Raw genomic sequence first — 22,728 nt, forward strand, 5'->3', positions numbered from 1 at the left:
ATATATATATATATATATATATATATATATATATATATATATTGAGAGAGAGAGAGAGAGAGAGAGAGGGAGAGAGCGAGAGATACGTAGCATATAGACGAATGTGTTACTTGTAGCATACGCGAAAGTAATTCAATTTATGTTTAGGCTTCAAAAGTTTCATTGAAAAATATTTCATGTGCAGACGTTACTTATTTGTTAGTTACAAATTTTATTTGAAATAAGTTTAATTTATAATCATATAGATCTAACATAAAAACAGCAACGAAATACACAATATAATGTAAAATAAGTCAAACGTAATAAATATGTCATTTTTGGTATGGCAAATAGCCGCCCCCAGAAAATGTATCTGCCCCTCCTTTTCCCCCCTAAGAGCATAAAGCTGGCGTCGTCACTGTAACAATATAGTATGGAGTTCTTGCATACTATTCATTGTTGGCGGAAAAAAATCTTCTTTTACTTTCTTTTCTCCACATCAAAGGATTACACCGAAAAGTTTACAGAAATGAAAACAAGCTTTTCATTGTTGCATTGTTATGTTCTCAATGATTGTGCATTGTAAATATTGGCTTTAAAAAATATTAACACAGTATGTTAAACTTTCAGTTAAAGAGAATTTTCCAAGAATTGAGCTATATATTTTAAATTATGCTTTATGCTTTATTTTCTAAAATTATGCTTTTAAAACTAGTTTCCCAATGTGAGTGCGGGGGCGCGGTGGCTCAGTGGTAGAGCGTTCACCTCCGGTGCTTGGGATCCCTGGTTCGATCCCAGCTCGCGCCGTGTGGACTTTGTGGTGGACAAACACCGTGCTCGTGGGTTTTCTCGGGGTTCTCCCGTTTCCTCCCACTTTCTTCATTCCACCATTTTCACTCATTTCTCATTATCACCGTCTCCTTTAGCCTAACCGGCATAACCGTGGGACGTAAAACTCAAATATTTCATTTCATTTTTTTCCAATGTGAGTGCATTTTGGCGTTCACCCAGTGTCGTGACCATAGTGCTCTCAAACGGGTCGGGTTGACCCGACCCGACCCGACTCGGATCGGGTCAGTTCGGGTCGGGTTGTCGGGTCAGGCTACTCGGGTCGGGTTGTCGGGTCGGGTCAGGTCAATCGGGTCAGCTCGGGTCGGGTTGTCGGGTCGGGTCAAGCGGGTCAGCTCGGGTCGGGTTATCGGTTCAGGTCAATCAGATCGGATCACGGTTCGGGTCAGTCGGGTCGGGTCGGGTCATCGGGTCGGGTCAGTCAATTCGGGTCACGGATCGGGTCGGGTCGGTCTTCAACCCGACCCGACCCGACCCGTTGAGAGCACTACTCTGAATACAGGCATTCAGACGTCGTCGCACACGTCGAAACGTGTCTGGTTCTTCCCGCAAAGCGTCACAAGCGGCTCGAACGCGTTGTTCCAACGTTTGGATATCAGTTACCGGAGTAGCATAAACAACAGTTCTGAAATGCCCCCATAAATAGAAATCCAGAGGGTTTAAATCCGGCGACCGGGAAGGCCATGACATAGGACCGCCACAGCTCTTTCACTTGCCCAGAAAACGTTGTTCAAATAATCACGCACGGGGCGACAGAAATGCGCCGGGACACCATCGTGCATATACCACATACGTTGTCGTAAGACCAACGGTACATCCTCCAGAAGTGTAGGAAGTATCTGACACAAGAAGTTCAAATAGATAGGCCCAGTGAGTCGTTGTGGAAGAACAACTGGTTCAATGAGACAAGAACAACTGGTGGAAGAACAACTCGGTCTGCTCAATGGTGATGTATTGTTTGTTGGTTGTGCAATCAGTGTTTCTTCAGTGCTAACTCCTTGTGCATCGGAATGTCCTGGACTGGCAACTTGGGGATCCTCTCGAGGCAAATCAATGAAGTACGTATGTAGTGTGGTTTAGCCGTATGGCCTTCTGTTTGGCTATGGCCCTCTGTTTGTGACCATGCAATGTTCTCAAAAAGAGTCAATGTTTTGCTGTCAGCAGTGTTCGAATAAACGAGGGGATGCAGGGGAAATCACCCTCACATAAAAGCTTATCCACGGCTTATATCATGAAAATAACATAGTATCCCTGGCAGGAATAATTAATACCACTGCATTGTTGGTCACCATCAGTACCTGGTGGATATGGATCTTCACCACAGCGAAATTAAACTACCGCTAATTTTAAAGTTTTTATAATATCTTCAAAACAAATAACATTATTTTAAAAAAAACAAAAACATAGTGCACTAGATAGTATTCTGCATATGATACCGTTATCACAACTCACCTATCTTCTTTGGGTGTGCCGCTATTTACAAAACCCGCAAAAAATTCTAAATCTTTCGACAGTTCCAAATGGAAAACAGATAAGTGAGTCGTGATGACGGTATCACATGCAGAATCATAATATCTAGCGCACTATGTTTTTGCTTTCCCAATATTTGTATTTATTTTGAACATATTATAGAAAAACTATAAAATTAGCGGTAGTTTAATTTTCGCTGTGGTGAAGACCCTTATGCAACTACACATAGCGAAAATGACGTGTCCACCATTTCGTCTCTGTTTGAGATCTCGCGATGGTATCCTCGTCGCCAAAAGTGCCTTTACATCGCCGTGACGGGTATGTGACAGCGCAGTACATTAAAGAAGGGATAGTTGCCTGACAGGCATAACCATGGGACGTAAAAATGAAAGACTTCATTTCATTTTTCCTAATGGCACTAATAAAAAAAAAGTCTGTTACCGGCAGTGATCCTCGAACTAGCGGTTGAAAGCCTTGATCCAACTTCTTACAGAAATATGCTTGTTTTCGAAGCTTAAGTTCTCTGAATGTTTATGCTTAAAAATTTATCACTGGAACTGCATCAAACGGGTTCGTATTTTTCTTCACCCTTCAGCGCCGTAGCTATATGAGACAAAATATAAGTACTGAGCAGCAGAGCCCTGCAAACCCAGGCCCGAAGACGGCCCCGCCCGGCCCGGATGGATCTGAATTCTGTGCCCGGCTCGACCCGGCCCGGCCCGGCCCGAATCTCGAGCCGGGCTGTAACCGGGCCGGGCACATTCCGGGCCGGATCGGGCCGGCCCGAACACTTGTGAAAGACGGATCGGAAACTAATGTTCGCAGCCTGTGTTTGGAAAATTAACTCTTTATTCAAGACTGTAAAGTACTGTACTTCTACTACTCTTATTATTACTACTACTGCTACTGCTATTATTATTATTATCATTATTATTATTATTCATACTATTACTACTACTTCTGCTACTACAACTGCTACGACTTCACGTCAGAGTTGACATGTCTGGTGGTACATACTTTACAATCTAAGTACAGAAAAAATCAAAGAAATACTAGTTATTATGGTCAGTCTGCGTAGAATGCGAACAGATGCTTGACTAGGGGCAACGGTGGCTCAGTAGGTAAAGCACTCACATCTGGTGCTAGAGGTCGTCGGATCGATCCCTCCTCGTGTTATGTGAGCTTTGTGGTGGACAAACGCCGTGAGCGTGGGAGTTTTCGGATTAGCCCGTTTTCGTCCACTGTCCACCAATTCATCCATCATCATCCATACGTCTTGAGCTGTAATTGCCTAAAGAACATATGAGAAAGTCAAGTCCTTGACCTACTAATTAGAATTTGTTCCCTACCATTAGACCACGGAAGCCGAAACCATCGCAATTTGTAGTAATGTTCAATTAGCACGGCAGATTCCAAATCATGTTACATGTTCCTGTATTCTTTATAATTCGATGCTACAATAAAAATAACAAAAAACAATGATCAAATAAATCACCCAGACCCCAGGGTCGATTAAGTGTTCCTGGAACGGTTCGTAACAAGAAAATAACAGAGCTATATGACGGAATGCGAGGCAGTAAATCAAAACAAAATCCACACATATCATTGTTGAACGAAAAATACCTCAAAAGTCCCCTGAATGAAAAATGTATAGATATCAGCTATCATAAACAGGGGTGGACTGGGCATAATCAAGTACCGGCCCGATGGCCGCTGCGCCCTCTTCACATCAGTGCCTTTGCGTCCTCCTCGGGAGGGGCTAAGACCCGTCTTAGCCTCGGGAAGGCGCACAGTTTCCTCTCTGAACACTTAAAAAAAAAAAACGACATAATTATTTTATAAATTCACTAGCCTTTGGCCAGCTAGGGCTCCGCCCCAGACCCCGGTATTTGCTCGGCCTGCGGCCTCGATCTTTCTGTTTTCGGCGTGGGAATGCTATTAATGGTATTAGATTTAACCCTAAATATATAGATTTGACTCTAATATCGGTCATTTTGGACGATTTTTACATATCACCCTTACCAACCCCACGCTCCGCCCCAAATCTCAATATTTGCTCGGCCTGTGGCCTCGCTTTTTCTGTTTCTGGTTTTGGGAATGTCATTATAATGATCTTAGGGACCCTGAAATTTATAGATTTGACTTTAATATCGGTCATTTTGGATGATTTTTATATATCAACCCTCCCATCCTCACTGCTCCGCCCCCAAATCCCGTCTTTACTCGGCCTACGGCCTTGCCCTTTCTGTTTTAGGCTTTGGTGGTACCATTAATGAGCTCATTGACTTCGAAATATATTGATTTGACTCTAATCTCGGTCATTTTGGATCATTTTTACATGTCTCTCCCTCCCACTCCCACCGTTAGGGGCGCTAGTGGCGTTATATACCAAGGCTATTTTATGTCACGCTATAACCTATATGTTTCCAAAATTTTGTTAAAATTATTTTTCTCGTTCTTACGTTATACCATTAAAACCATTTCTACTGTTATAACCCCCATTTAAATAGCATTGGGTTCAAGTTCCCTCCCCCTTTGCAAAGGGGAGAGTTGAGGGTTGCTAACCCCGACAGTGTTGATTACCTGGTATCAAAGAATATTTATGCCAAGTTTGCTCAAAATCGGTTGAACCGTCTAGGAAGAGATGTGGAACATACTCATACATTCATACAAACATACAATGGCATTTATAATATAGTAGATAATTTATTTTACGTATATATGCACATTGAAAAAGTATACATATACAAAATTATATGATGCCCAAATACATAATGTATATAGAATATAATACTTGCAAAATCTGTACTGTGACTTTGGACAAGTGACAATGCTGCAAAAACTGTATACTGTTTGTGATTAACATGCACATCAAATGGCTTGAAGGGCGGTCACGAATCAAAGGATGATTTGAAAATTATATGTTGTGACTTATGAAGAAACTTAAGAGGGGTGAAGTGCTGAACGAGCTCATCAACTTTAGAAAATTGACCCTTGACCGGAGAAATAATAGGTTTGTGGAGAAGAAGAAGAAGTGAAATTAGGAAATGAAATAATTTCAGTGGAGAAATGTATTGTAATTGTTGGTTTTAAGTGGTGTTTCATGGAACTTGGGAACTATATGTAGCGGCGCAAGTGATTATTTGGCGGAATGGTACACTTAAGTTATTATTTACACCTATTTTACTTAACAACAAGTATTACTAAAAGGTAGACTACACATGTTCCGAGTAATCAATTCATTTTTTCTTGATTTTTCTAAGCAAACTTTTCAGGCTACGATACGACTTAAACGTTACTGCTCTTGGTATCCAGTAGAAATTGTGTACATTATTAGACGCAGTGTTCTAACAGTTATTTCATATTGTGTTTTATTTAACTATTTTATATTGTTCTATAGTTACTTCGAAGGTCTAAGACATCACAAAGTTTTGTTCTATTCCATTAGTGTTCTCCATCAAAGTGTCACCAGCTATATGTATTTATATAGTTGTAGACGATTTTTTTTTTATCAATGCCAGTGTCTATAACTTATTTGTTTTATTATCTTTTTTATTAAAAAAATAACTAAACAGGTCAAAAGCAGTTTAGTATAGTATACTATATGCACGAAGGCACCTTCTTGCGACATTTCAGTTGTGGTAAGATGGAAATGGGGCTCAGCTCCCCAACATTTACATATTTCTGTATATAGTCTTTCACTACTAAAAAGGCACATTTTTAGCATTAATTTATAATTATTAAAAGATAAACATTAAAAATAAACCAAGTATGATGTATCATCAATGAGTTGAAGCCTGATAATACCAAAATTTTCAGATTTTTTGTCAGTTGTTAGGAAAGTTTAAAAAAATAAAATAAAATAAAAATTTGTGGGGATCGGAGCTTCTCCCTCAACCCACACCCTTGCTAATGCTAGCGTTAAGCACATCTATTTATAATACATTAATTATTATAATGTCATAAAATAAGTTTCACACAATAAATGCACCGTAGATAAAGTAATTAAACGGGCCCACATAAATATAAAAAATAACAAAGTAAATTTGTTTGCATTATTAATTGTCGAACTTAATATTATTTTGAGTTATTTGAAATTTTATTCAGTAATTTATTGGCAGTGGATTTCTATTGTGATACTTCTGAACTGCTTTAGCCATGAAAGAAGCTAGGAATACATTTTCCATTTGAAACATTTATCAAATTGGTTGTTTTATCCAAATGTTTCAGATTTTTTTTTTTTTTGGTTATAATGTTCGTTTTATTGGTTTACACGAGTATTTGAGTAAAATCACATAACTTAAAGCTTATAAATTTATTGTAAGTTGTTTTTAAAATCAAAACATTTTCCACGTCCCAAAATTTCAAAATCTGGAACAGTTCAAAAATTATTACAATAAAAATTTTCGAAAAATGTCAAAATTATCGCATGATGACAATCAATCTTCTCTCCTTTTCTAGTTAAAAAATGGAAGATAAAAGCCAAAAAGGAAATTCAGAAAACTTAGGAGCAAAGAAAAGAAAATCAGGCTTGTTTGATGAAAGAAACTAAAAAGCGTGAAGAATGTGCCCTATCATGCACTAAAATTACTGCATTTTTGGCAAAATCTGAAAATACGTTGGAGAAGGAACTTCAATCTCATACATTCGAGGAACGCGAATTTCAACCTGATGCTGATTTAGAAAACGGTGACGATGGGAAAAAGGAAGTTTCTGTTTCTAAATCCTGCTCGCACGTGGAGGCGGTTCCTGAACTATCGGACTATGGTTCTAAAAAAATGTTGACCGAAATTCAGGATGAAGATTCGTTAGATAACGTTGTGGACATGGTACAACCTGTGTCTGAGGAATCTCGATCTGATGAAATGAGTGCAGAAAGTAATAATCAAGATTCTTTAGGGAGGTCTAATATTGGTGACTTTGACTTCTTCAGACCTCCAATTAAAAGTGACTTAAGCTTCTTTTTTTGTCATCATCCAGTGCTCCCATCAGATGACGAGTTACTTCAAAAAGACTTTCCATTTTCAATAAACATTTTTTTTTTTATTGAAGGAGAAAATATCGGTCGCCAATGGTTGTCGTACAACCATGGAAATCAGTGTTTGTCTAGCTTTCAGTAACGGAAAATCAGTATTTTGTATAGGTTTTAATGAATGGAGACGTTTAACACAAAGAATTATTGAACACGAGAATTCAAAATCTCATAGTGACTGTGGAAACTCGTTTTTAAGATTGAAAAGAAAAAAGACCGTCGAATGCTTGTTGTTTCAAACACAATTGAGTAAAAGACAATCAGAAGTACTGGAGAGGAGATCAGTTGTCATGGATATAATGGAAGCCATAAAACTGATTGGGAAACAAGGATTGGCATTAAGGAACAAAACTGAAGCTGCTTACAATTTGAATGATCCTACACTAAATCATGGAAATTTCCTAACAATACTGTTATTATTAGCTCAGCACAATGATAATCTTTATCCTCACATAAAGAAAGTCTCTGAAAAAAGCGAAGAACTACTGTTGAAGAGGCAGGAAAGTGGTAACAGGAAATTCGGAAGGGGAAGCACTGCTACTTTCTTAAGTAAAACAACTGTGATGAACATTGTTAACTTAATTGCACTTGAAATCAAAACAGCAATTGCCAAAGAAGTTAACCAAGCTGGATTTTTTTTTTCTGTCATGATGGACACGACCTAGATGTCTCCTCATATGACCAGTGCTCCATAGTGCTTCGGTATGTGTACAATGGATTTGTTCAGGAAAGAGTTATTGCCCTCAAACATTTGATTTCAGCAACAGGAACAACAGCTTATACTTAGATTTCAGACCCTCTAACAGTCTTTGGCTGAAGTAAAAATACCTATCGAAAAATGTGTGGCAGACGCTTTTGATGGAGCGTCAAATATGAGCGGACTACATAAAGGTGTGACAGCAAAGCTGAAAGAGATCAATCCGAAACACATTCACATATGGTGCTATTCACGTGTTGAACTTGGTGATAGCTGACACCGTCCAGAGTTTGGATGTTTGTATATCGTTCTTTGGGTTTCTCCAGGAAATTCAGATATTTTTGAAAGAATCCCAGAAACGACTTGAGATGTACTTTGAACAAAACCCAAGCGTCCGTCTTGAGGCTATTGAGATAACTTTATGGAGAAGTAAAAGCAACGCTGCTGTAAAAATATTTGGACACTTTCATTATTGGGCACCCGACTCAAAGGATGCCAGACCAAGAAAATCAAAACCAGTATATGTAGAACTCGTATCAGCTTTAAGTGTGATTGGCAACTCACAAGAATTCAATTCCAAAGTGAGACACGATGCAATGACTCTCATTCAAAAGTTGTGCTCCTTTGAGACTAGCATTGTGGTTATGATGTTTTTATTGATTTTTCAGCATACCACACCTTTATTAGACTACTTGCAAACAAAAACACTTAGACTATGTTCAAGCATGGCGCCTGATATCCTCAACTCAAAATAAGTTGAAAGCAGCTAGGGACTAGTTGGACAAAGTCTACAAAGCAGCAGAACACTTTGCAACAGAAATGTCAAATAGTATTGAAGTACTCATTACAGATGTTCCTAGTCTAGAACAAGTTATTATAGAAACAGAATTGCCTGAGGTAAGATGTAGAAAAAGAAAGAAAATGGCAGGGAAATTAGCTTCTGATGAAGTAATTGAAGACAGTAAATACAGATTTGAAGTAACCGTTTTCAATTGTGTTCTAGACCAAATTTCTAACAGCATGCAGGAACGATTTGCTGAAAATCAAAGCTTAGATTTAGAGTCTTTTGATCCTAAGAAGTTCAAGAGTTTAAGTCTGGCTTCGTTGTCACTGTAAAGAATCACTGAATTAATTCCTGATTGTGAAGAGGGAAGACTTAAAGAAGAGCTTCTTTCGTTTTCATCAATGTGGGAAGAGTTTTCAAAATCCCCTTATGAGAACCAAGAAAAGAATCAAGAAGCTGTTAAGGTTCGTACGATTGAAGATTTGATTGAAGAGGACAAGTTTTCTGAAGATTTCATGGAGGATGAAGAGGAATATTTGGGGCCGACTGACGATATTGTGGATTTAAGGTCTATAAAATGTGATGGAGTGAAGTTTAATTCTTGCTTTAAGTGCGCCTTCGATGTGATTCTGCAGTACAATATGTACTCAAGACTCTACACAGAATTATTCCAAGTTTATAAGTATCTCCTTGCATTACCAGCAACACAAGTGTCCTGTGAGCGATTTTCAAAGCTCAGATACATAAAAACAAGACATCGTTCAAGACTTACATATGAACATCTGGAATCATTGTTCTTGATGAACTCAGAAAGAGACATTCTGACCAAAATAGACAACAATCTTATTATTGACAAAAATGTGTGAGAAAAGCAAGGAGATGCGAAGGCTCCTTCAAGCATAAAGCAGTGACTTTACTTTCATTTTTCAGTTTTGTTTTTGAATTTCTTTTTTTCGCTAGGTAGGTATATAATTCTAAATTTAATTTTGTTAATTTGTAGTAAATGTTTCGTGTATACTTTTTATCAGCGGTTTTAAAAATAGATGAAAAATAAGTTAATGTTATAATGAGCATAGCAATAAAAGGACAGAAGTATGAAAAATAGCATAAGCTCCAAACTTAACTCAAATCTTCAGTTATAATTAGGCTGTTAACAAATGTAGCCGAAGAATTTAAACAACTGGTGTGATTTTTGTAGTCTCAGTTAAAGTGTGCAGATTTATATAGGCCTAATATATTTAGTACTCAAAGTCGCTTTGTTTGTTTATGAAAATATTGAATTTGTATAATTCTATCGTGATTAACTGCAATAGCTACTTAATCTTTTGTTGTTTTTTGTGTACTAATTTTCCGGGGGAAGCCCCCCGGCACTTCCTTTTATTAGGAGGGGATATTCCATACAAGCGAAAGCCTCGGATGGACGGCGCCCTCCCAGAGTATGTGGCCGCGCCCTTTTTACATAGCCAGTCCACCCCTGATCATAAATGCCTCTTAAGATCACATATAATAGAAGGGATAGTTGATATTAAGAAAATGAAAATATAAGGTTTCTTAAGAAACCAATAGTGTAAAATGAACATCGCTTTACTGTATGTCATTGTACGCATCGAATAGCACGGAAACAGAGTCAACAGTCCCAGGCTTTAGGGGAAAAACTGAAAAAGCTTGATTTTATAAGGGACTTGGGAGTTATTTTTGATTCAAAATTATCCTTTATTCAACATATTGGAACTATTTGCAAAGAAGCCTACAAAAATCTTGGATATATTTATCGAGTCAGTAAAGATTTCCAAAATGACCAAACTTTAATTGTACTGTATTATGCATACGTCAGGTCGAAATTAGAATATTGTAGTAATATATGGAACCCTAATATACAGAAATACTCATTCTTGATTAAGCGTAGGGGAAGGTTGTCTGGTATCGGACACCTTAGCTTTTTTTAGTCTGTCAGGCTGAAAAATACTTATATCCAATTACTTAATGCACAAAACGATACCTTGGTATCTTATACAGAACATGCTAAAGGTGATTTGACAGGTAGAAACTAATAATATTTATTTTTGTAAAAAATCAAAGATAATAGAAATTAGCGTCCTTAAAAAGTGGAGGGTGGTATCGGACAAACATAAAACTATAGATAATCGCTCTTTTGAGGTAATTTAATAAACCAATTACTTATAGAACCACTTACAATTGCTAGCTGTTTACTTACAGGAGTTCTTATACACAAAATACAGTTTTATTAGGCTTTGAAACAGCCTAAAATAAAAGTAAAACACAAATTTCAAACTTCTTAGTCTCATCTCCACCTATTTTTTTATTGTAACACAAATCGCAATGATAAAACAGTGTGTCATCAACATTGGTATATTGCTCATGGACCCAGTCTTTATATACGTTGCACTACATCCAATCTTCATCAAAAGACTTCCCACAGATTATGATGTTTAGTTTTTCAGCAAGTTTGTAAGTTAGTTTTAATAATTCTGGTTTGCTTAGTGGCATTAGTTGACTATCCAAAGCCTTTACATGATTGTATAGTGTTTCCTCTTGGTCGCAATCAAACGTTCTACTAAACGTGCCTTTGTTATCCAAGAAGCAAGGCTTCTTTTCCTTTCAACAGTTTTTTTTCTTTTTTTGACACAATCTCCTAATGTACTCTTAGAAACACTAAATCTAAAACCGGCTACACGTAGTGCCATTTATTTGGAAATAACTTTATCCATGGCCAACCTTATATTTTCTTCATCCCAATTGCCATGTACTTTCCCAATGGTTTCCTGAAAAAGCCAGAAACGTCATGTTTATTTACCAATGTAATGTCCGATACCACCCGATTCCACTTTGTTCAATACCAGCCGAATGACTTGCAACGTATGAATGGCTATCTACCGGATTGTAACAACACGAATGCAACTATACTCCTAAATTATAATATATACATCCTAATAAATGTTGTGATAACGATAATATATCAAAACACTTATTTTGTAATAAGTTATAGCCACATAAATCTATCTCCATGCACCTGATCACTCTCAAAAATACAAAAACCTTGAAGCACGAGACACGCCGTTCATGGGACAAATCCACTATGGTGTGGGCTTGGTTAATTCATTCCGATCAACTCACTGTAAGCTTATTAGGTGCAGTCCTAAGCGGGAAATAACGAAAACTGCTTTTGTCCGATACCACCTGCTGTCCTATACCAGACGACCTTCCCCTACTCAAAATAAGTTTTTAAGGCTTCTTACACTTAAGAAAACAAAATTCTACCCGAAATTTGAAAGCTACATTGACCTTGTTGAAAATTTTAAATTTGAAACATTAGAACTCAGGAGAAGAAATATTGATTTATTATTTTTACACAAACTGCACACGTTTTTACACTTATATAACTTATATAAGGAAGAAAAAGAAAAGGAGGGAAAGCAAAATAGAGGAGGAAGAAGAAGGAGTTATCTATGAAGTGAAATGTAGTGAGTGTGACATGAAATACATAGGGGAGACGGGAAAAAGGCTCATGGACAGATTGAAACAACATAAAGATGATGTTCGAATGAAAAGAGAAAATAATGCTATTTACAAACATGTGAAGGAAACGGGACATATGATAGATTGGGAAGGGGCTAGAGGTTTAGAAAGAGAAAAAAGAAAGATTCTTAGGAAGTGGAAGGAAGCAAGAAGAATAAAGAAAGAACAAGAGGAGAACTTAATGAACTGGACAAGTGGTATAAATATACATGAGTAATGGGAGAAATTATTAGAACTGATAGAAAAGAAAAATGCATAAGAATATTAGTGCAATTTGAATATTTTCAAATTTCTATTATTTTATTTTATTTTATTTTATTTTATATAAAGATTAATAGAATTGTAAAATTGCATTGACAATTAACATGTATTAACAATGTAATTATATAATATTGTTACATATTACAAATTTAAAATTTTATATATATATATAAAAAAAACAATTAAAATTATATAAATGAAAATGCTAACTAACGGCTGAGGAAGATATAAGATTTGCTGTCATCTGTCTTTTCTCAATGTCTGATGAAGAGGACGTTAGGTCCTTGAAACTGTAAAAAAAATAGTATAGTTATTAAATAATTCATTTTGTTCTGGTCAGAAAAATGTTTTAAAATGTTATTGTGATTATCCAGAACTATGGAGTATATTTTTATTAACCTACATAATCTGTATAACGTATATACTATGTAACACTGTAATTAGGCCTGTGCCTGATATGTCAATAAATCAATAAATCAATTTCTCCGTTCCTGAGTTATATAGCCTGTAGTACTAAAAGCTCTTTCAGTAGACGCACTAGAAGCAGGGATGACGAGATACTGACGCGCTAATTTACACAATTTTGGTAATGTTTGTTCTTGTTGCTTCCACCACTGCAGTATATCTAGTTCTCTTACACATGATGACATGTTGAGGTAGATGTCTACTTCATCATCAAATTCATCAGAGACTGAATGTCTATCTTCCCAATCCATTAGTTTATTCTTCTTCGTAGGTGGTTCCAAGTTATGCCAACTAGGCTAAAGGAGGCGATGATGATGAGAAATAAATGAAATAGTGGAATGAATAAAGTAGGAGGAAACAGGAGAACGCCGCGAACCCCCCACACGGGGTTTGTCCACCACAAAGTTCACTTGGCGAGAGCTCGGATCAAACCAGGGACCCCATACACCAGAGGTGAACGCTCAACCACTGAGCCACCGTTCCAAGAACACCTAATCGACCCTGGCGACTTGGTGATTTATTTGATCATTATATTTTGTTATATTTGTAGCATAATACTATAAGCAATACATGAACATGTAACACCATTCGATATTTGCCTTGCTAATTGAACATTACTACAAATTGCACTGATCTTATGAGCACGCCAGTTCATGGTTTTGGCCTCCGTGGTCCAATGGTAGCGTACCAAATTCTACTTACTAGGTCAAGTGCTTGACTTTATCATACGTTCTTTAGGTAACTACGGCTCAGGCTGTATGGATGATGATGGGATGAATTGGTGGAAAGAAAACAGTGGGAGGAAGCGGGACCACCCCAGAAACTCCCACGCACACGGTGTTTGTCCACCACAAAGCTCACATAGCATGATCAGGGATTGATTCGACGACCTCTAGCACCAGATGTGAGTGTTTTTTCTACTGAGCCACTGTTCTCCCTCGTAGATCAAGCATCGGTTCACATTCTACGCAGACCGGCCATAATAACTAGCATTTCTCCATTTTATTCTGTATTTAGAAGGTAAATTCGGTACCACCAGACATGTCAACTCTGACGCGAAGTCGTAGTAGTTGTAGTAGTATTAGCAGTGGTCGTAGTAGTAATAGTAGAAGTAGTAATAGTAGTAGTATTACCAGTACATCGCAGTCTTGAATAAAGAGTCAGTTTCCCTAACACATTACGAATAACATAGGCTGACAGTAAGAACGTACGAACACGGCAAAAATAGAGGTAGTGGAGGACATTAAAAAAAACCAAATAGGCTGACAATATTAGTTTCCGAACCGCTTTTCAGAGTATCCGGGCCGGCCCGGCTCGGCCCGATATGTGTCCGGCCCGGTTCGGCCCAATTCGGCCCAAAATGTGCCTGGCCCGGTTCGGCCCGATACGGCCCGAAATGTGCCCGGCCCGGTTAGGGCCCGGTCCAGTTTGATATTACTTGAAACGGGTCAGGCCGGGCCGGGCCGGGCACCGGGCCGAACCGGGCGCGTCCGACCCGTGCAGGGCTCTGCTGAGCAGATACCAATCAATAATTATAATGAAACAAATAAGGTATAAAATAAAAAATAAATTATATTTTAATGTGGAACACAAATTGTTACTCAGGTTTTAATCCGAGGGATCCTATTTCTACCAGGAATTTAGCATTGGCTTCTAAGTCCAGAAAGCACGTCTCTTTGTTACTCAGCCATTAAGGTATTGACATAGACCTACAATTTGGTATCGAATCTAAACTACATTGTCAGAAACATTCGCTGAGGTATTCCACTCCCTTCAAACTCTCGATATGGTGCCATGAATATCGAATTGGCAACGCTGAGTTGTCCTCTCACAATTTCCTCTGGCAGGTTGCCTGAGCAAATTGGATTCTAGAAGCTGCTCAGCAAGCAGTATTCTGGTAGTTTATGGTCTACGTAAACTAAACCAAACCTTAAACACATTTCTTATTTCCTTAAATTCTAGTTTCTTTCACTGGCTGTTTCAATCTATTAAATAATTCTTTTTAGTGAGAAAAGTAGTTAATTTTATCTGTAGTATTGTTTTTTTCAAATATATTGTAATAACTTGGAATCAACCATATAGCATAAGAACCATGGATAGTCATGGCCTTATGAATAAAAGCTTTTTAATAATTTTATTGTATTTACATTTTAGAATGATTACTATTCATTTCCTTACATATATATATATATATATATATATATATATATATATATATATATATATATATATATATATATATATATATAATATCGTTCGTTACCTTGGTGAGCCCATGGTACTTCTTTTCATAGACTTTAAAACTAAAACTTTATATATCCTGACCCATCTCATACAGTTTCGGTGCTGAAAAGAACGTTAAACTAAAATTAAACGATATTCATATATCATACAACTAAAAACGCAATATTACCTCTACATAAGAAATTCCCATAACGGGAAGTTTATTTATATGAGTGTAAATTTGCCCTTTGAAACCACACTATACAAGAGGTGTTACCATTACATTTTCATATTATTCTTGTTTATGTTTTATTGCCGTTTAGTAAATTTTGTTTTGTTTATCTATGTGCGCATTAACAGAAATTAGCACATCTTGGTCTTCTTTTGTTTTGGCGGGGAGAAGGAGCAGAATCAAACCAGTACTTCTTTAACACTCATAGCTTGGGATAAAATTCAAATCCAGTATCCACAGAAATAATGTCATATATGTATAGTTATTAGTCACAAATTTTCATATTCTGTATATACAGCTTTCACTTCATTCTGTTATAAACTTAACAGAAATGTATAGGTTGTTACATTTTAAAAAAATGAATTTTAATTTCTGTACTTTAAAAAATACTTAATTTTTATCTTGATAGTGTGGATGATGGACGACCTCATACCCGAGCCAAATCTCAGCCTTTCCGAACAGGACTACAAACACAATCATCTCAGGGCATACTGTCACCTTTGAAGGCGACAAAAGTAAGCTCAACAATAGCAGCTGCTCATACTAAGGAGAAAGAAACTGTCATAAGTAAAAGAACTTCGCGTGCGTCTAGTGCAACTTCTAAAAGGTAAATTATGGTTTGATTAATTTTAAAAATTTAGAAATACCAAGACATTATGCTTGAATCATCTTACTGTATTTCAACACTGATGCTGGTAAATTTGACGTGCATGTTTCTATGTATGTATCTTGCTATTCTCAAGAAAATAGTGTGGGCGTTTCATTAAAAGCGCCCACTGCTTACAGATCACAAATGCCTGGAGGTAAAAGGAAGAAACAAAAAGTAGGAAAATATCAAACGACGCGTCGAATGGAGCGTTCTACTTTCTTGACAGTGCCGCATATCATGGAGTCCTACAGGTTACATGACTATTTTATATTACAAGGCACGTCATCTGACACATAATTGAAAAGATCATGGAAAGACAAGCAACCATTGTAGGACAAAGCTTGTCATGTGGAGCATTATCCCATTTGCAATTTTCCGGTTATCCCAAGCTCTCATGATGAAGGATCCTGTTGGATAAGGACAACGCTTGATTTGCTGTGCCTTCTGACATATTCCTTCATTTTTTTCTCATTTCATCCTTTTATCACTAGTGTTTGTGATTGTAACTTTGGGCGTTTTGTCTGACTGAAAAACTCACAGTTAAATGGTGGCTGTTTTTTAACCAGTGTCCCACCTAGAAAACATTTTTCTACAGAAGATAATTGTTTCTGTATGTCTTTTTCCCTTCATGTTTCAGATTGCATACATTTTCATTAACATTTTCGAGAGACCCCTTAATGTTCGGTAGTAGGCTGCCCTGTAGAGCAAGCAGAACGTTCCATTTGATACAGATTCTAACATTCTTTTACCTCACATTTGGTTTATGCTTTTAACAGTAGCTGTCTGTGATTTACAAGCACTGGACAATTATGTTGAACAGCTGCCATATATATATATATATATATATATATATATATATATATATATATATATATATATATATATATATATATATATATATATAATTTGTGTGTTCAAATTCGCATTTTGTCTTCAGGCAAATAGGGACAGGAAAGAAAAAAAACGTAAATGTTTTTATTCCTTCCTAATCTGTTACCTAATTTTGCACTTGCGGAGAATCGTTTACCCTTTCGTCTCACAAGGAGGTTTACGGAAGTGTCACTCACCGATTTGAATGAAACTTTGAATACCTATATAACATCGAAAAGTAATCGACACGTATTTTTTTGTTTCGACAATTGTGAAGATTTAAGGGTAGAAACCACCCTTTGAACGTTAGAGGTGGTCTCTAACCATAGACAGAAATCAATCATTTAATATAGAAGAAAACATACTGTTAGGGTTTTTTTTTAGGACACTTAGTTCAGAATTTGACGTCAAAATTACAAAATTCAAAATGCCGGATCCAATATAATGATTACAATTACAAAAAGTCTTCTAGTTTGAAATTCTCTGCAGTCAGCCAAGAACAATTATAGTTGGCCGGGTTGTTGCGAGAAGGTTGCAGACCGATTTGAAATCGCTTCCTATTGACTTGAAACCGCTTTATTTTAAAGGAATGCTTGATTGAAGCGAGTCTCTACACTTCTTCCTATTCGGGGTGCTTATGTATAGTGAGTTCCGTCGCCTTTCATTATGTCAGAACTTCACATATTCTCAATTGTTATAGTTATGGATTTATTGAGAAAACGCTTCACAGTAATGATATTTCGTATAATAATAATAACAATAATAATAATAATATTAATAATAATAATAATAATAATAATAATAATAATAATAATAATAATAATAATAATAATAATAATAATAATAATAAGTGTGTGATGCATAAACATTGTTTACTCCAAACTCACCTTATTAAGGTAATAACTGTGACAAATCGCAAAATGCAGAACAATCTTCTTCCAAATAACTGTTTTTGTATCTATTGAAGCTTTCCTGGCTACGTATTGTGAACAGGTCTTCTCGTGCTAGCAGTTCTATCATCATATTCGCCTGAAGATGAGGACGATGTCAGCCCTCGAAACGTCGCACAATATAACGTTATTTACCTGGCTGCTAGCCCGAGAAGACTTGTTCACATGTTTTTGTATCATGCATATTTAATAGGATTTGCAATTCTGGGAGAAGAAAACTGATTATGTATCAGTGATTTGGATCTAAATTATATTATTACGGAGATGTAAATTTATGTTATAGTTGTAGAGGACAGTATCAGTAAAGTGTCACAAGAAACTTTTTCCATGACATAAAGACAAACACATCAAGAAGCTGAATCCTACCAGTTGTTAGTGCCGAATGGTTTCTATTTTAGGTACTCTTTTGTTCGTAAAATAGGTTGAAAAGTTGATTCATTACGACCACTCCACGAATCTAATAACAAAATGGACACTGGGAGAAAAACCTCTTGAAACCATGATTTCCCAATTTTTCACGAATTTGATGCTTTCAGAAGGACATTCAGATAAAAGAGGCTGTTTTGGATTATATCCCATTCTTTTCCTACAAAATAATTAACAATGGTGATAACAGAACAACATTTTCAGAAATTGAAGGTTGTATGGTGTAGCTGTGAGTCATAGGATTTATTGACTGTGCCGCACTTTCTACTGTTTATCTCGTAAACGCTATAGTGAGAGGTGCAGAGATAATTTAATCAAGCTTCCATTAAAATGAGAACAGAAAAGGGTTTCAAATTGGTCTGCAACTTCCTCGCAGTAATCTCTGCCAACTATGTTCTTGGCTAACTGCAGAGAATTTCGAACCAGAAGACATTTTGTAATTGTAATCACTATATTGGATCCGCCATTTTGAATTTTGTAATTTTGACGTCAGATTCTGAACCAGCTATCCTGAAACCCCCTGGCAGTGTGTTTTCTTCTATATTAAATGGTTGTTTTTGGTCTACGCTTAGAGACCACTCCTAACGTTCAAAGGGTAGTTTCCACCCTTAAACTTCCACCATTGCCGAAACAAAATAATATCTGTCGATTATTTCTCGATGTTCTACAAGTGTGCAAAGTTTCGTTCAAATCGGTGAGTGACACTTCCGTAAGTCTCCTTGTCTTTGCATAAGAAACTTCGTATCTTAATGCCGGTCGGTTTTCCCTAAAGGTAAATAAATAAATGAATGTATGCAAGTTGGGTACATTGGAAACTTTCTTTACCAACTATAACGTGTATCATTCACCACATAATTACAGAAATTCTGTACTCATGAAAATAGAAGAAGGATGGACAAATGAGGTTTGCATATGGTGGTACTCATGATGAGTGATAATTAGATTCTGTACAGTATATACAGAAAAACACATTCGGATCACTGTTTAGAATTGTACCATCACGCAGCATGGAAGAATGCAGTTCAAAACACACGTCAACGTAATCTCAAAACATTGTTAATTCAAAGCACCTTTTGCGGGAATATCGTATCGCAGAATGACTTCTAGAACAAATCGCTACAGTGAATGAGTTATAGAGCATTAATGAAAATAAATAATCTTAAAGTAACATGACTAAAGATGTAAGAAGAGAAATATAGAGAGGGCTTGTTTTCCACATGTTAAAATCAGTTTTGGTATATATCATAAAAGGAGATTATTAAACAAATTATAGGCCCCAATTAGCGTATTTGCTAACGCCCTCGCCTTCGGTACGAGTGGCACCGGATTCGATTCCCGGTGGGAGCACTCGTTCGAAAAAGTGTAAAAAGATTTTTCAGGCCAGCCATCGTGAATGAGGTTTTCCTGGGTTTTCCTCATTCACACTAGGCAAATACCGGGGTGGTACCTCACTTATAGGTCCCAGGCCGCTTCCTTAATCCTTTCTTACTTCCCTTTCCACGGATAATGTTCTCGCCGAGGGACGCCATCCCTCATACGTGACGCCATCCCTCATAAGTGGCCATAGATGCCGAATGCTCAGAAATCTAAATCCTAAATTCCTTAAACAAATTATAATTACTTCGGTTCCGAACTCCAGGAGGTTGATATCATGGTGGATGATGGTGGCTTTCTTGCAGTATACATTCAATGAATAGAAATACCACGTAGCTTATATTTAAGAATATTAGGCAAATATTCTTTCTGAGAAAAATACATTCGTGAGGATATATAAAGTTCACAAGATATTTAATTTCAGTTAAGAAAATAGTATTTAGGTTCAAAAGAAATGAAAAATAACGGTAGCTTTGAAATTGTAGTCCATCAAGCTACAAAGGAGATTGTAGAATACTGAAGAAACTATAAATAAGAGCCCATTATTTACAGAAGATGTGTTGAGGAAGATGGAAAGAAATATGTCTCTTAAGTTCCACAGAAGAAAAAAGAATGCAACATTCTTGCAATTCTTCCTAAAATTCGAAGATACCAGGACGATGTTAGCAAGTATCTAGAGATTCATGCGTAAATGTTGGTAACAGTAATACTTGTACAGACGACTGTTCTCTTTTCGTCGTCTCTCTCTTTTCTTGTTTATCTGAATGATGATTAACTCTCGGTAGTGAAAACTGACAAATCATTTCTTATTTAATCTGGTATTCGTATTTCATTCATCCTAGAATGGTTCAGTTATGGCTGTAATACGCTGCGCTCTCAAAGTAAACTAGTCTAGGTTGTCAGCAGTGCCGGATTTAGGTTTGATGGGGCCCTAAGCTATTAATAATAATAGGGCCCTTATATATCTATACCCCGTATATCTATATCTATCTATCTATCTATCTATCTATCTATCTATCTATCTATATATATATATATATATATATATATATATATATATACAATGTTCCATAAATAAGAGAAAATTACTGTTTAGCACTCATTTTGGGGGTTTAAACACAAAAGTTCATTTTCCTTATGGGAGATCCAATGTTAAATTTTGGAAGCAGTTTTCTCTAAGAATTATTCGTAAAAATTTTGTAGCAAATGAGTTGTATTTGTTACAAAATGAAAAAAGACTCATTCACAAAGCTAGTAAAGCCGTCTCAAACATTATTTTGGGAAGACCTCCCATTTGGGGGGGGGGCAAGGGGCATAAAAAGGTGGTGGGTGATGTTACCAAGATCACAAAATTTATTTTCGGAATGCCAGTGAGCGTCAGATTAATTACGAATGTCACAGAATTAATGCTTCAATGCTCCTTACAAGTAAACGACTCATAATGGGGCTACAGCCCCCTTTCAAAAATAAAAAAATCACCATAAATATCATTAGTAGGGACATAGGAGAAGAAGGTATTTTTTGTTAATTAATGTAAAATTTGGCGTAATTGTAGCAAAAGAGTATGCGTTTTTGAAATCTGGAATGCTATTTTGGTAACGCACCGCCTTAGAGGGTCACAGGGGGAGAAGCATTAGATAATGGATCTTTATAAAAATTCAAAATTTTGTTCCGGAAATGGCAATGAGCGTCAGAGTTTTCACAAATGTCACAGAATTAATATTCCAATGCTCTTTGCATGGTCAGTGACTTATATGGGGCTATAGCCCTCTTTCAAAAATAAAAAAATCACAATAAATATCCTTAGTATTGACATAGAAGAATGATTTTTTCTCAATTAGTGTGAAACTTGGCGTCGGGTTATGCGTTTGTCAAATCTGGAATATTATTTTGGTAATATACCGCCTTAGCGGGTACAGGGTTGAACCATAAGTTGGTAGATCTTTATAATAATTTCAAATTTTATTTTGGAATATCCCAGTGTGTGTCAGATTGATCACACATAATACAAAATTAATATTTCGATGCTCCTTGCATGTGCCAGTAACTGATATTGAACTGCAGCCCCCCCTTCCAAAAGTCACATTAAAAATTTACGATAAATATCCTTAGCAGGGACATACAGAAGAAGCTATATTTGTCAATTAATGTGAAATTTGCCGTTATGATAGTAAAAATCTGGAATATTATTTGGTAACAGGAGGGACAGGGCACGGAGGGTAATTTGGTACCTTTGAGATTCATAGTGGAAGGACTGATATGAATTCCAAATTTTATTTTGGGAGTGCTTATGAGTGTCAAATTAGTTGCAAGATACACAGGAGTGTATTAATGCTTCATATTACTTTCACGTACCAGTGACTAATATGGGATTATAACTCTCTTTGAAAAGCATCATAAATTCAATATGATTGTTCTTACGCAAAGACCTACTGGCAGAAGCATTTTTTTACAATATGAAATTTGGCATTACTTTAGAAAAGAATGTTTGGGACAATAAGATAATACCCATATGTGGATTTCTTTTAGTTGCGTGGACTCAGAATTTCTTTTGCCTAATGAGAGTATCATTGTGAAATGTTGAAAGCAGTTTTCTCTAATTATTTGTAAGAATTTTGCGGTAAATTTGCATTTTTACTCTTTCGCTTGTACCTATGATGGTGCATGAGTCTCGAATTTTATTACGGCCATTCCTCCTTATTGGGCAACATAGCTCCAACATCATTTATGTTATTGGAGCGAGCGTAAAAATAATCACTAATATCACAGAATTAACGCTCAGAAGCTACTTCCACGTGCCAGTGGTCCTTGGGGGGCTACAACTTCCCCTACCCGGTCCCAAAATCACTTTGAAAACCACAATAAATATCCACACCACCTTATTTTCTTTCATGCTTCTTTTGGCCCAATCGGAATGCAGGCCGAGACGT

At 36.6% G+C, this 22,728-nt stretch overlaps 1 protein-coding gene across 6 annotated transcripts in view; it reads left to right on the forward strand.

Moving 5' to 3' along the window:
• Cdc14 (cell division cycle protein 14) overlaps positions 1–22,728 on the forward strand; it is a 1,408,510-nt gene that overhangs the window by 1,107,402 nt on the left and 278,380 nt on the right. For all 6 annotated transcript variants that reach the window (XM_081762627.1, XM_081762626.1, XM_081762628.1 and 3 more), the window contains one exon: positions 15,939–16,136. In XM_081762627.1, coding sequence (XP_081618753.1) covers positions 15,939–16,136 — 198 coding nt within the window. The remainder of the gene's footprint in view (positions 1–15,938; positions 16,137–22,728) is intronic.

This window comes from Thermobia domestica, chromosome 6 (genome assembly GCF_964235325.1).
Source record: "Thermobia domestica chromosome 6, izTheDome1.hap1.1, whole genome shotgun sequence".
Classification (NCBI taxonomy): domain Eukaryota; kingdom Metazoa; phylum Arthropoda; class Insecta; order Zygentoma; family Lepismatidae; genus Thermobia; species Thermobia domestica.